At 49.9% G+C, this 12,761-nt stretch overlaps 1 protein-coding gene across 2 annotated transcripts in view; it reads right to left on the bottom strand.

Annotated features, from left to right (window-relative positions):
* Positions 1 to 12,761, bottom strand: part of LOC118910655 (cholesterol 24-hydroxylase) — a 54,681-nt gene that overhangs the window by 1,563 nt on the left and 40,357 nt on the right. The window contains exons 6-13 of one of the 2 annotated variants that reach the window (XM_036881998.2): positions 8,231 to 8,369; positions 7,402 to 7,512; positions 6,407 to 6,557; positions 6,204 to 6,266; positions 5,299 to 5,371; positions 3,177 to 3,261; positions 2,379 to 2,489; positions 202 to 290 (exon numbers count right to left, since the gene is read on the bottom strand). In XM_036881998.2, coding sequence (XP_036737893.2) covers positions 202 to 290; positions 2,379 to 2,489; positions 3,177 to 3,261; positions 5,299 to 5,371; positions 6,204 to 6,266; positions 6,407 to 6,557; positions 7,402 to 7,512; positions 8,231 to 8,369 — 822 coding nt within the window. The remainder of the gene's footprint in view (positions 1 to 201; positions 291 to 2,378; positions 2,490 to 3,176; positions 3,262 to 5,298; positions 5,372 to 6,203; positions 6,267 to 6,406; positions 6,558 to 7,401; positions 7,513 to 8,230; positions 8,370 to 12,761) is intronic. The other variant, XM_057488153.1, reaches the window with a different exon arrangement.

The raw sequence follows: 12,761 nt of genomic DNA on the forward strand, positions 1-12,761 counted from the left end.
TGCCCTTGGGCAAGTTACTTAACCTCTCTGAGCTATGGTTTCCTCCCTGGTGAAAGGGAACACAGTAGGGATCCCTACTGCCCCCAGACACCTGGGCAGCCACACGGGCTCAGTGGGCATAGGCAGCTCAGACCAGAGGCCTCTGGGACCGGCCTCCCTCCACCAGGCCCTCACTCATGGGCAGCTTGAAGAGGGACTTACTTGGGCGCCTTAGGGCTGAAGCGATCCGGGTTGAAAGTCAGCGGGTCCTCAAAGTACGTGTCCATCCGCCCCATGACGTAGGTGCTGAACTGCAGGGCAGATCATCTGCTTGTCTCTGCTTCCAAGGATTGGCACCCTCACTCCTCCCCCCACCACTGCAGCCACTCAGAGCAGAGTAGACCCCCTACGTCACCCAACCATCTCCCACCCATCTGGCCAAGGGTAGGATTCTTCTGGTTCCTGGAAAGTCTCTAAAAGGAAGAAAGGGGACAGCGCAGTATGCTGATAATGACCAGCTGGGTATGCTACATCGTCCCATGTTTGGTCTCACCTGTTGGGGAGCTACAATTATTCCCAATTAACAGATGAGGAAACTGAGGCTCAGAAAGAGACTTGCCTGAAGTCAGTTGGCAAGTAAGTGGCCAAACTGAGATTCAAACTTGGGTCTGCTGCAAGGCCAATGTTTTTCTCTAGATCCCTGAGAGCGATTATTATCCAAAGTTTCTCTTTAACACAAGGCTTGCTTCAGTTGGGGTGGGATGGGGGAGCTGCAGACCCCACTAGCCTTCCCCTGCATGCCATGGTGCACCTGAGCATGTTAATCATGCCCCAAGCCCCCAGGGGCCATACATGCCCCCCATAACTTGGGCCCTGGGAGCTCTGCCTCTGTACTGCTGCACTAGGTGCCCCCCTGGGTGCCCTGTGCCCTGTTCTGGCCGCAGTCTGTGGTGCCTTGTTACAGTAGCCCAGCAGACTCACACAGATCCCCACCTCACACCATACACACCAGTTCCAGACAGATAAGAACTTCGCCTTCTAAAGAAAAATGTGAAAGTGTTAGAAGACAATGTAAAAGAATATACTGACCCTCAGGATGGGGAAGGATTTCTTAAAAGAAAACAAGAACCTACCACTAAAAAAAATTAAGAACTTCAGATCATTTAAAAGAAGCCTTAACAAAGAAGGCCACAGACCTGGAGATGACATTTGCATACACATACCAGGCCAAGGATTAATATATGAATTCTTAAAGAGAGCTCTATTTGGCAATAAGGAAAGATAAGCAATCCAAGAGAGGGACATGAACATCTCACAGAAAGGGAGAAGCCACATAGGGCTGCTCAAGCTCAGTGGTAATCAGGAATGTGCCAATCAAGACCACAGTGAAATACTTTCCTTGCATTCATTTGATTGGCAAAAAATAAGAAATCAGACCATACTAAGTGTTGGGGAGGAAAAGGAACAGCAGACTGCATCTTACACCACTAGTGGCCATCATATTTGGCAGAGCCACTTGGAGAAACAGTGTGCACTAGTTTATAAAGTTGAGCATTACTGTGTCCCCCAATTCCCTTCCCATCCCATTTGCACATTGCACCAGGACATGTGGACAGGAAGGCTCACAGAGCAGTGGTGCTCATGCCAGCAACAAGCCGGGAACCCTCATGTGTCCATTGACTTCAGGATTGATACACAGAGGTGGTCTATTTACACAGCAGAATATTACCCAGCAGTGAAGATGGACAGCCTACAGCCATGTGTGGATACCTACACCAGCCTCAGTGGACCTTACACTGAGTCACCAAGCAAGTCCTGGAACCATCACTATGTGTAACCCCCACACACTAAGAAAAGGCAAGAAAGTGCCAAGCACAAAATACAGGAGACTGATTGTTCCTGGAAGGAAGCAGCAAGCGACACATATGTAGGTATTACATTCTAGTTTTGGGGTCAGGGGAAGTCCTTGTGCAGGAATGGATGCCTGAACAAATGAGTCAATGGGAAGTTAACAAAGAAATGAAATGTAAAGGAGAGTGGGGAACAGTCAGCCTCAATGGGAGAAGGGGTGTAGAGCAGGGAGACAGAGGGAACAGGACAAGCTGGGGTCAGCCATGACTCTGGACACGTTCTGGATCTGCCCCTTGCTGGCCGTGTGACCTCAGGAAAGTGACCCAACCTTTCTGAGCTTCAGCAGCCTCAAATGTAAATGGGACCTTTCCCTTCCAGAATCATCCACTGTAATCTTCACTGGACAGTGAGCAGGGTACGTGGTCACCCTGAGACTTGACAGAAACCACAGGGAAGCCAGTGGGGATAACCAGGCCACAGACTTCCCCGGGCCTCAGAGGAGCGCCCCCCGTTGGCCACTCTGGGGGCAGAAGGAGGGTCCCACACACCAGGAGCGGGGTGTTGCCAGGGACTCTGACCCCATCAATCAAGGTCTCCTCCTCCAGCCGACGAAAGGTGCCCCATGCTGGCGGGTACAGCCTCAGAGACTCTTTGAGGACCTACAGAAGCCAGATGAGGAGATAACAGGAGAGTCAGGGGACCCCACAGCCATGCCAGCAGCATGCCCCGGACCCAACCCACCTGCTCCCACTCAACATGCTGAGTGTGCACCCTTGTCCAGCACTGGGCCCCAGAACCCTGCAAAGTTAGCTTCACCTTTGTCCAAGCTGTCATGGGACAGAAAACGAAACTGAGGCCCAGGAGGAGTTGTGCAAAGCCGCAGCAGCAGAGCCTGGACAGGACGCAGGCTTCCCTCTGATCCAGGCTGCCCACCACCCCAGAGGGCCCCCAACAGCTCAAGCAGGGCCCCCTGCTATGCCTTGACAGCCAGGGGCGGGGTCTGCTGAGCCTGGCTCCCTCGGGGGAAGCTGAAGGCTTGTACACCTGGCCTGGCTGGAAAGGGCAAAGCCGGCACATTCCCTCGAGGGCTGGTCACCAACCCAGGCTGCGCGTTGGCATTGCCTGTGAAGCCTTTCCACGCTGCTGCCTGGGTCCCGCCCCCTGCGACTCCCATGTCATTGGTCTGGGAGCTGCCTGGGTATGGGAATCTCTTTTGGTCTCCCAGGGGATTCTCCTCCTGTGCAGTGGAGTTAGGGACCCCCTGTACCAAAGGGTTCAGCGAGGCAGCAGGCTGGACTCGATGAATCACCCACATCTGCCCAGAAGCTCGTCTCCCATCCCCACACCTGGGACAGGTACTGCAGCCTCCCCAGGTCCTCGTAGTCAAGGTGCCTCTTAGAACCGATGACCTCGTCCACCTCGGCCTGCAGCCTGTCAGGCCAGACAAAGAGAGATTGTCCCCACATTGGTTCTAAGAAGGGGAGCTGGAAGGTAGCGTGAGGAGAGGCCGGGGGTTCGCCACCTGCACACCCTGTCCACCCCACTGTTGACAGCATCCAGGAACGGCCATGTCTGAACCAAGATGCCCAAGCAGGTGGGAATTAGGTTCCAGGCCCTTACATTTACCCTTTGTGTTTGCTTCTTGGAATCGGCTGCAGGAAATAAAATGAGGTCTTTGCACAAAGATGCCTAACAGCCTATTTCCCAGCAGCCAAAAGCTAGACCAGCAGAATGAACAGTGTGGGAGCACTGGTAGAATAATACCCTAAGGCCTGCTCTGTTGGAATAATATGCAGCACTAAAAGCAGATTTAGACCACTTCACACCATTAAGAGGGCCACTAGCAAAAGAATAAGTGTTGGTGAGAACGTGGAGAAATCAGAACCCTTGTGCACGGCTGGTGGCAATGTGAATGGTGTAGGTGCATATGGACAATGGTATGGCAACCCCTCAAAAACTTCAGATGTAGAATTGCCGTAAGATCTAGCAGTTCTACTTCTGGGTACACACCCAAAAGAACTGAAAGCAGGGGCTCAGATAGGTATTTCTACACCCATGTTCATAGCAGCGTGATTCAAAGTCACCAAAGGCGGAAGCCACCCAAGCATCCGTTAGCAGATGACTGGATAAACAAGATGTGGCGCATCCACGCCATGGAATGTTATTTGGTCTTAAAAAGGAAGGAGATTCTGTCCCAGGCTACCGTGAGGATGAACCTTGAGGACGTTATGCTCAGTGAAACAGGCCAAACAAAAAGGGACAAATACTGTATGATTCCGCTGCTCTGAGGGAAGGACAGTGGTCAGATTCACAGCCACGGAGAATGGAGGTGCCGGGGGCCGGGGGTCGGGGATAGGGAGTTCGTGCTTATCACTGTTTTACATTGGAATGTCAAAGATGGATGGCGGTAATGGTTCTACACAGTGTGACTGTGTCTGATGCTGCTGAACTGTACACAGAAAAATAGTTAAAATGGTAAATTTTAACACACATACATATATATATCTGCAATATTTTTAAAAACACTGGGTTTGGTTATAATAGTGTGGGGTGATGTGATGACCCACATGATGAAAGGCCGTAGTTGATCGTGAGCTGCCTCCAGGTCGTCGGAGGCGCCGTGGGTGGGGCTGTTGTTATTAGGATTATTGTAACTTTTCTGCTTTTTCCAAATTTTTAGATAGAGCATATTTCTATTACATATATTTAAAACCCAGTAAGCCATCATACACTCTCAAGCAAGCATTCATGTCTGCCCTTTTATGCTGGTGACGGTGACAGCTGTAATTGAAGGTTTGCACCACATCCCCCACCCCCAGCTCCCCCCAGCCCAACCCCCAACCTCGGGCTGGTGGCGTTTTCAGTGCTTTTACACTTGACTCAGTGAGTCTATGCAACAGTCCTCAAAGGACCCTGTTTGTCTTTAAGGAAACCAATGGCGCAGCTCAAGTGCCATCTCCCGGGTGCCCTCCTTTGTCTTGCCAGCTGCAACCGCGCCCTTAGCACTGCAGCTGGCATTCTGTCCAGTCCTCAGGGCCGGTCCCTGGCGAGGTGCTGAGGACACCACAAGGAGGGCAAGAGCCACAGTGACTGCTCTTGGAGCTTCTGGTTTCATGACGAAATAGACTTAAGGCAAACGGTCTCGGGAGAAAACACGTTCATGAGCTAGGAGATGGCTAGGAGGGGAAAACTCAGAGTGACTGCTGTAGGGGTCTAAGAAGGCTTCTGGGGAGGAGGGCGAGGACTTGTTCTCCAGGAGAGAGGTAGGGAGAGGAACTTCCAGAAGAGGGAACACCATGTGCAAAGGCCCTGGGGTGATGAGAAGCAGGACACATGGGCAGAGGCTCAGCCACAGAACATAGGAGCAGGTGGTCTTCTAGGAAGAAGAACTCAGACAAACCCCTTCACCAGCCTCAAGGGAAGCATCCCCCACCCCTCTCTCTGTAACCCCCTTCTCCCTCTCTGTACCTGGCCAAGATCTCAGGCTGGCGAGACAGCTCCATCACTGTGAATGCCAAGTGATTGGCAGAGGTCTCGTGACCTGCGGGACAGGACAACAGTGGCAGCCCCACGTGGGACCACAGGGCTGCTCTGGCCCAGCCCGCCCACCTCTGAGACCCCAAGCTCCTGGTTCAGTCCAGACCCTCACTGCTTCCCCTGGGACTGAGCTGGTTAGTCAATCAAATGGCACTTGCCCTCATGCATCCAGTTTTTCTACAGCCAGGGGACCCCACAGGAAAGAGGCTGGGGGGCAGTGGGGAGCAGACGCAGCCGGAAGTTTCGGGCTGGCCCTGGCTCTGCACTGTGATTCAGCTGTGACCACAAATAAGTGTATCACTTAATGCATGTGAGACGTGTGGGCAGACAGGAGCCCGGAGCCCCAGGGAGAGCTCCTAACTGGGGCCGGGCGCAGTCTGGGCCATTGCTGAGCGCTTCCCCAGGGCAGAGGTAGGGGCAGCAGAGGCTGAGGAGGAGTCTTCTAAGTGAGGAAAGATGTTCAAGAAATACTTGATGAGCAAACGAATGCAGTCACTTAGCACCTCTTTTTGGCCTAGTCTAATGAAGCCCTTCCCAAAAATTCTGAGCAAGGCGGAGGTTTGATTCACATGGCCAAGCTCTGCTGAGCTCAAAAAGGCAGCTCCCCAAACCCTCGCAACTGCCAGCCCCATTACCGGGTCACAGAGACCACCAAGAGGGCCTCCTGGGCCTCCCCAAGCCGAGGGGGAGGGCCTCCCCCCTCATGCCAGCCCCTGGATTCCGGAGGGAGCTCTGCCCAGGCGGCCCCAAACGCCTCTCGGGGTCAGGGTCCCCGTGACCAGGTCCCCATCATTTCCGCGGAGCCCTGGGCCGCCGGCCGCTGCTGCAGTACGAACCCGCGATGAAGAAGGTGACAAAGTTGTCCAGCAGAACCTCGTCATCCTGGGCCCCCTCTTCCACTGAAAGGCGAGGAGAGGATCAGGCCGCGCAGCAGCCGCCGGGGGCACTCGTGCCCCTGCCGCCTCCCCACAGCTCGGAAAGGACCCAAGGCCTCCTCCCCTCAAGCCACAGAGGCGTCTGCCCGCGTCCGCCGCCGCACCTTGGAGGATCTGTGTGAGGATGTCGGCAGGGACGGCCTCCCCCCTCTTCAGGGCCTCGCGGCGGCGCTGCACCCAGTCCTTGCCCATCTGGCGCAGGGAGCGGACGCTTTCCCGGACCTCGCGCAGCTGCTTCCACCGTCCCGGCACGAACTAAACGGGAGGCCCAACCCGGACGTCAGCGGAGACGCGCATTTCCCTTCCCCTCCCCGGCTCAATCCCCAAGTGACTCGAGACATCCTCGGCCACACCAGAAAGCTGGGAGGCCAGAAGAACGCAAGAAGATTCTAGAAAAGATAAAACAGCCAAGGGGACTAGCTCATGGTGATCAAGGTCAAGCATCAGCTTCCCCTTTACTGCACCAAATCCCTGGAAATGGTGAGAAAGATGCCTTAAAACGTCTATGTAACACTGGAAAGTGAGAAGGATGGAGGTGGTTAGGATTGCCTCGAAGGAGGAAGCCGCAACCAGAAGGAAGCGAAATGGAATCAAAGGCCAAAACTGGGTGGCGTCAGGGACTCTAAGCTTAGAGGCTGAAGTTCCAGCAAACAGGAGGGGGCCCTGCGCATCTGTCTGAGAATCAATTCAAGTACCACCTTTCACCCTTCTTCTTCCTTCAAGCCTGGAATAAGGGGGTGATAGCTGGAGCTGCAGCAGCCATCTCATAATAATGAAGATGCGCTGGAGACTGTGGAACAGAAAGACAGAGAAGTCCAGGAACACCTAACATTGTGGAGCCAGCATAGCCATTCTAGAGTGCCTGCTTCAGGACCATCTTACACGAGAGAAAGATCAACTCCTAATTTGCTTAAACCACTCTGATGTTCAGCTTCTGCTTGATGTGACCTATGCAAATTCTCACTGATCCAGAAGTCACTTCAGACATACCAGAACTCAAAACCCATTCTGATAAAAAATCACAGGAGGAGGTGCTCCAGCAAAGGAGGACAACACAAGTGGTGGCGGCTGGTCACCAGACGGGGTGCTGACGCAGTACCTTAGCCAGGGTGTTGCGAGATGAGGAGATACCCTCCATTATCAGTTTCACTTTCCGGGACAGAGGCTTCTGGGCACCCAGCAGCATGCTGGTCTCCATCCCAAAAGCTGCCTGTGGGAGAGAGAAGGGCAAGGTCATACCTGGGGGATGAGAGGACGGAAGACCCAGGGCAGAGCCTGACATTGTTCGGCTGGACACCCAAGCCCTGGGTGCAGGGTTATGTGCATGATGTCGCTGACTCCTTACAGCCATCCATGACAGTCCCCACCCCACGGGATGTGCTGAAGGTTACGTAGCACACTGTAGCCACTCAACAAACCTTGGCTTTCTTCCTTGACAAGAAGCATTTCCCCTAAAATGCAGCCTTGTTTGGGTGTCCATTCTATACTCTGCTTCCCAGTGAACTGAGGAATGACTGTGACTTCCTGCACTGTGCCTACCCTCCAGCTGCCTGAACTGCCTTCACCTGGGTGTGGGGTTACCTGGACCACTGCTGAGTCTGCCAGGCTGCAAACCAAACCCATGGGTATGTGCCAAGGGAGAGGTAGGCTTTGGGCTTGAAGTAAGGCAGACCTGAGATCCAGTCCTAATTCTGCCCCTGACCAGCCACAGGCTAGTGCCCACACCTCTCAGTGTGTTTCTAGAGAACGGATTAGCAGCTCCAATCTCACACTAGGTCGTGATTCTTCAAGGATATATGAAGCCCCCAGCCCAGAGAAGGGGCCCCTGAATGCCGTGGAGGAGCAGGAGGCAGGAGAAAAGAAGGCGAGGGCAGAGAGAGAGGAGAAGTGCCCTTGGCCCCACCTGGCAGCCCCGCCACGCCCATCACCTTGGCCATGATGTCCATGGTGGCGCAAGTCAGCATATCCTGCATGGACACCGGGGTCTGCCCATCCGCCTTAGCTTCCAGGATCTCCACCAGTTGCTCAGCTTTCTCATTGAACGTTTCCATCAGGCTGACCAAGGAGCTGGGGAAACAGCACATGGATCAGCAGCCACCATGACCAGCCCAGGCCTGCAGCCATACTGGCCCCTCCTTTGGATGGACCCAGCATACAGAACAGAGGCAGCGGCCCTTCCCAGCCTTTCTGATCTCCCCTCAAGGCCTGGCTCGCAGGGTGGGGTTGCAGTAACCAACCTAAGCCCTGGGGTTGCCCCATTCCACTCAGGATGGGCACTATCCCTTTGCCCTCAACTTCATGTTCCATGGGGCCTCTGTCTGCAACTGGGCCCCTCAGCTCTGACCTCCAGGGGACATGGCCGTGTAAAATTCCAGATGGCAGTGAAAAGAAAAGGAATGAAGGCCTCTGGAGCCCCTCAGAGACCATGACAGGGCCACCTGCTTCCCGTCCGAGCCCTCCACTCAGTGCCCACTCTCCTTCCCTGCGCTGCCTGGAGGGCCACCTGCAGCCTGCTCTCTCCTGCTTCACCCCTGCCTCCAAGCCATCACAGGGCCCAACTCTGCATGGAATCGAGTCCTCAGACCCACAGCTCCCAACCCACAGCACCCCCTGCCCCAGGACCGCTACCCCAGCTGGTCTCCCAGGCATAGTGCCTAGAAAGAGAGAATGTGCTTCAAACTCAAAAATGGCAGCCCTCCTTGTCTAGCTTGGATTAACACTTAGTCTACAGGCACACACCTGATCATCTACATTTGCTCTCTTACAACACTAAACTCTGTTTTCTACCTTTATCTCGTATCTACCTACCACTTCAGCATTTTATTAAAAATAATAATAACAATAATAAGGGAGAAATGTGGGATTCACATATAAATCAAGTATAAAAATCAAACGAATAATTATATTTGACCTGATTGTTTATAGTTCATGATGCGTGATCAAAACCGAAAGTTTCTGTGATGACTGCCCTTGCACTGTTCACCATGTAAGAACTTGTTCACCATGTAAGGACTTGTTCGTTATGCTTCAGAAGATTGGAGACTGACGAGAATTAGGCTTGGGGTGGATTAATGATTGTACATTGAGTCCCCTATACAGAATTTTATTGTTGTTAACAACCATTTGATCAATAAATATGAGAGATGCACTCTCAAAAAAAAAAAAAAATGGCAGCCCTCGGGGACCGGAAAGACGGGAGACTGCCCCTGTGCTCATGACATATTTCTGGATCTCCAGTAAGAAAACAAGCTGCTTTTGTCATTAAACGTGATTTTTAATGTTAACAATCTGGGTTAAGGGTATAAGGGTGCTCTTTCTCCTATTCTTATTCTTGAAACTTAGGTAAAAATTTGAAATGACTTCCAAATAAGAGCATTTTAAAAACATTAAAAAGGGAAAATGAGAGAAGAGCGGGAGAAAACAGTAACTTTTTAATTAGGAAAGAGAATCAGCTCTTCACTGCCCACCCACCAGTCCTGCTCCAGCGTGGCCGCAGGCATCTTGCGCTCGCTGCTGCCTAGCCCCTACCCCATGTCAATTGCATGTTTACTGTCTGTGGCCCAGGCCTTTACTGTAAACACCACTCTGATTCAGTCCCTTGCCAAACTGAAATGCTCTGAAGCAGCCTGTCACTTAGGAAGAAGGCGAAAAATCCTTACCTGGACTAGGAGGCAGGGTTTGCCCCCTGTGACTCCCCCCTGCAGTGTTGCTTCCTGTTACAATGGCCTTTTAGCTCCTCAAAAACACAGTGTTCCTTCTCTTCTCAGGGCCTTTGCACGTGCTGACCCCTCTGCCTGAAGCTCTCTTCCCTCCCACCCTCCATCCCTATTCCCTGTTATTACCTTAACACTTGCCCACTCTCCAGAGGGAGACACAAATGCCACTTCCTCAAGGAAATGTCTCTTAAGCCCCAAGGAAACACAGTATATGCTTCCATAGCACCCTTGACATTTTCTTCGTAACACTTACCTGGTTTGCAAGCATACATTTATTTGTAAGATTATTCGTAGTTACCTTTTTTAAAAATCACATTCAAGTTGACTGTTTGAATAGTATGTGGCTGTTAGCACACCAGTACTGAATTCCTGACAGCTATCACAGACACACAATGTCGGCCTGGAGTGTTAGCAGTACAGTAAAATCTCAACCCCCTTGTCTTTTGTGGGAATGATTGGGACCAAGATCTTCCAGTAAAAGTAATACCTAGGAAAGCAGAAGCTAGTAATTTACTCTAACAATTTTATTAAAAGTATTTAATGATATTCTGTGTGCATAATGGTTGGAGATGAAACTCTAGGGGTCCCCTAGTGGTTCCTACTTTTTTCCTCATTAGTGAATTAGGATTCACCAAGGGTCAATAACACTCTTATAAACACACACAACTCCCAAAGCTTCTTTCATACAAGTTTATGAATTTTACATTTTCAATAAAATAGTCATCTCTTAGATGAATATCTTATTGTGAGATTAAGAAATAAAAACGTGTGGTGATGGTTGCACAACAATGTAAATGTACTTAATACCACTAAACCACTAAAAACTGAGCAAGATAGTAAATTTTATGTTATGTGTATCTAACCACAATTAAAAATTTTTTTAAATAAAAATGTTTGTGAAAGCATTTAGTAAAATGTAAAGTGCTGTTCTAACTCAAGGTCCTGTGTACTGGAGAAGGATCACCAAGACAATGCCACTGGTATTTATGTCATGAGTATTGTGGGAGGTCATCTGGTTAGAATCCACACCTTCATAGACCTGGCTCTTGACATAACAAGTATTTATTAAATAATACTTCTTTCTAATCTATTTCTTCTCTTCTCATTCCTGGCAACTTTCCAGTAAGACCAAGACTATTCCAATTCATTATTTCATTTATGTACTCATTTACTCTGAGAACTTCCTGGAGGGCTTGTGAAATGCATGATGCTTTGCTAGGTGCAGGAGTCCAGGGACAAGGTGCATCTTCTGCCTTCAGAGACTTGAGGTCTAGTGAGGAAGGCAGAGTGAATGAGAAACACTGCAGTGGGTGTAACAAGAGCCATGATGGAGGCATGAATTCATCCTTGGAAAGTCAAGGGATACCTCGCTGAAGCAGTGATATCTTAGCTGGGTATCAAAGGAGGCACAGGAATTCCCTGGGGGAGCACAGAAGGTAGAAGGAATGGCAAGAACACAGACAGAGCTGCCAGAAAGGGCCCAATGTTTCCAGAAAGGTGGAAAAGAGAAGGTGTGAAGGCTGGAGGGGTTTAGGGGCCAGATTGGATGGTGGGAGTGGGGTCTGACCTTCATATTTCAGCTGATACAGAGCCATTGAAGGCTTCAGTACAGGGGAGTGATGTGGTCACATCTGAGTTTTAACAAGATCTCTCCATGGCCGTGAGGTAAACGCATTGGAGGAGAGCAACAGGAGGCAGGAGGTCAGGGCAGAGGCTGTGATGAAAGTCTAGGCAAGTGTGTTTATACTGTCACCTACAAATTACACACACATAGTGGAGGAACCTGGAGGACACCACCTCAACAAGGCAAGCAAAGTTAGCATCCCCAGCAATGGGACAAATTTCCATGTGCCTCCTGATCTTGTACCCTGAAGAGTACACAACATCACCTCTGTGCCATTCTCTCAAAAAGGTAGAACCTGAGTGTAACTGTATGGAAATAGACAAACTAAATTGCAGGACTTTCTACAAAAGTGGCCTGCAATTTTAAGATTAAGAAAGTCAAGGGAGGACTAGGACCTGTTCTAGAAACAAGGGAGCGAAAAAGACACAGTAACTAAATGTAACACATGAACCCAGACTGGATCCTAGAAAAGGAAAAAATAGCCAAACTGGCACAAATGACAAAATTTGAATACAGATTGCACATTAGATAATAGTATTGGATTAATATTAAATTTCCTTATTTTGGTAACTGCATTGTAGTCACATAAGAGAATGTACATATTCTTAGGAAATACATCCAGAAGTATTTAAGAAAGAGGTTATAGTGTCTCCAAATTACTCTCAAATGGTTTTAAAAATATGCACCATATTAAAAAATGTAAATATATGTATATGTACACACAGAGAATATACATATAGAGAAGAAATTATAAAACAAATGGTGATCTAAACAATAAAGGGTAAGTGGATCTGGGTAAAAGATATACAGGAGTCCCTTAGGCTATTCTGGAATTTTTTTGTAAATTTGAAATTGTATCAAAATGAAAGACTACCTTCCTCAAAATGTTAAATGTAGAGCTACCATGTGACCCAGCAATCCCAGTCCTATGTAGATACACAAGAGAAATGAAAACATATCCACACAAAAACCTGTACACAAAGGTTCATGGCAGCATTATTCACAAAAGTCAAAAACTGTAAACAACTCACACATCCATCAACTGATGAATGGATAAACAAAAGTGGTATGTCCATTCAATGGAATATTATTTGACAATGAAAAGAAATGAAGTTCTGA

This window comes from Manis pentadactyla, chromosome 11, assembly GCF_030020395.1.
Source record: "Manis pentadactyla isolate mManPen7 chromosome 11, mManPen7.hap1, whole genome shotgun sequence".
In the NCBI taxonomy this organism is placed as follows: domain Eukaryota; kingdom Metazoa; phylum Chordata; class Mammalia; order Pholidota; family Manidae; genus Manis; species Manis pentadactyla.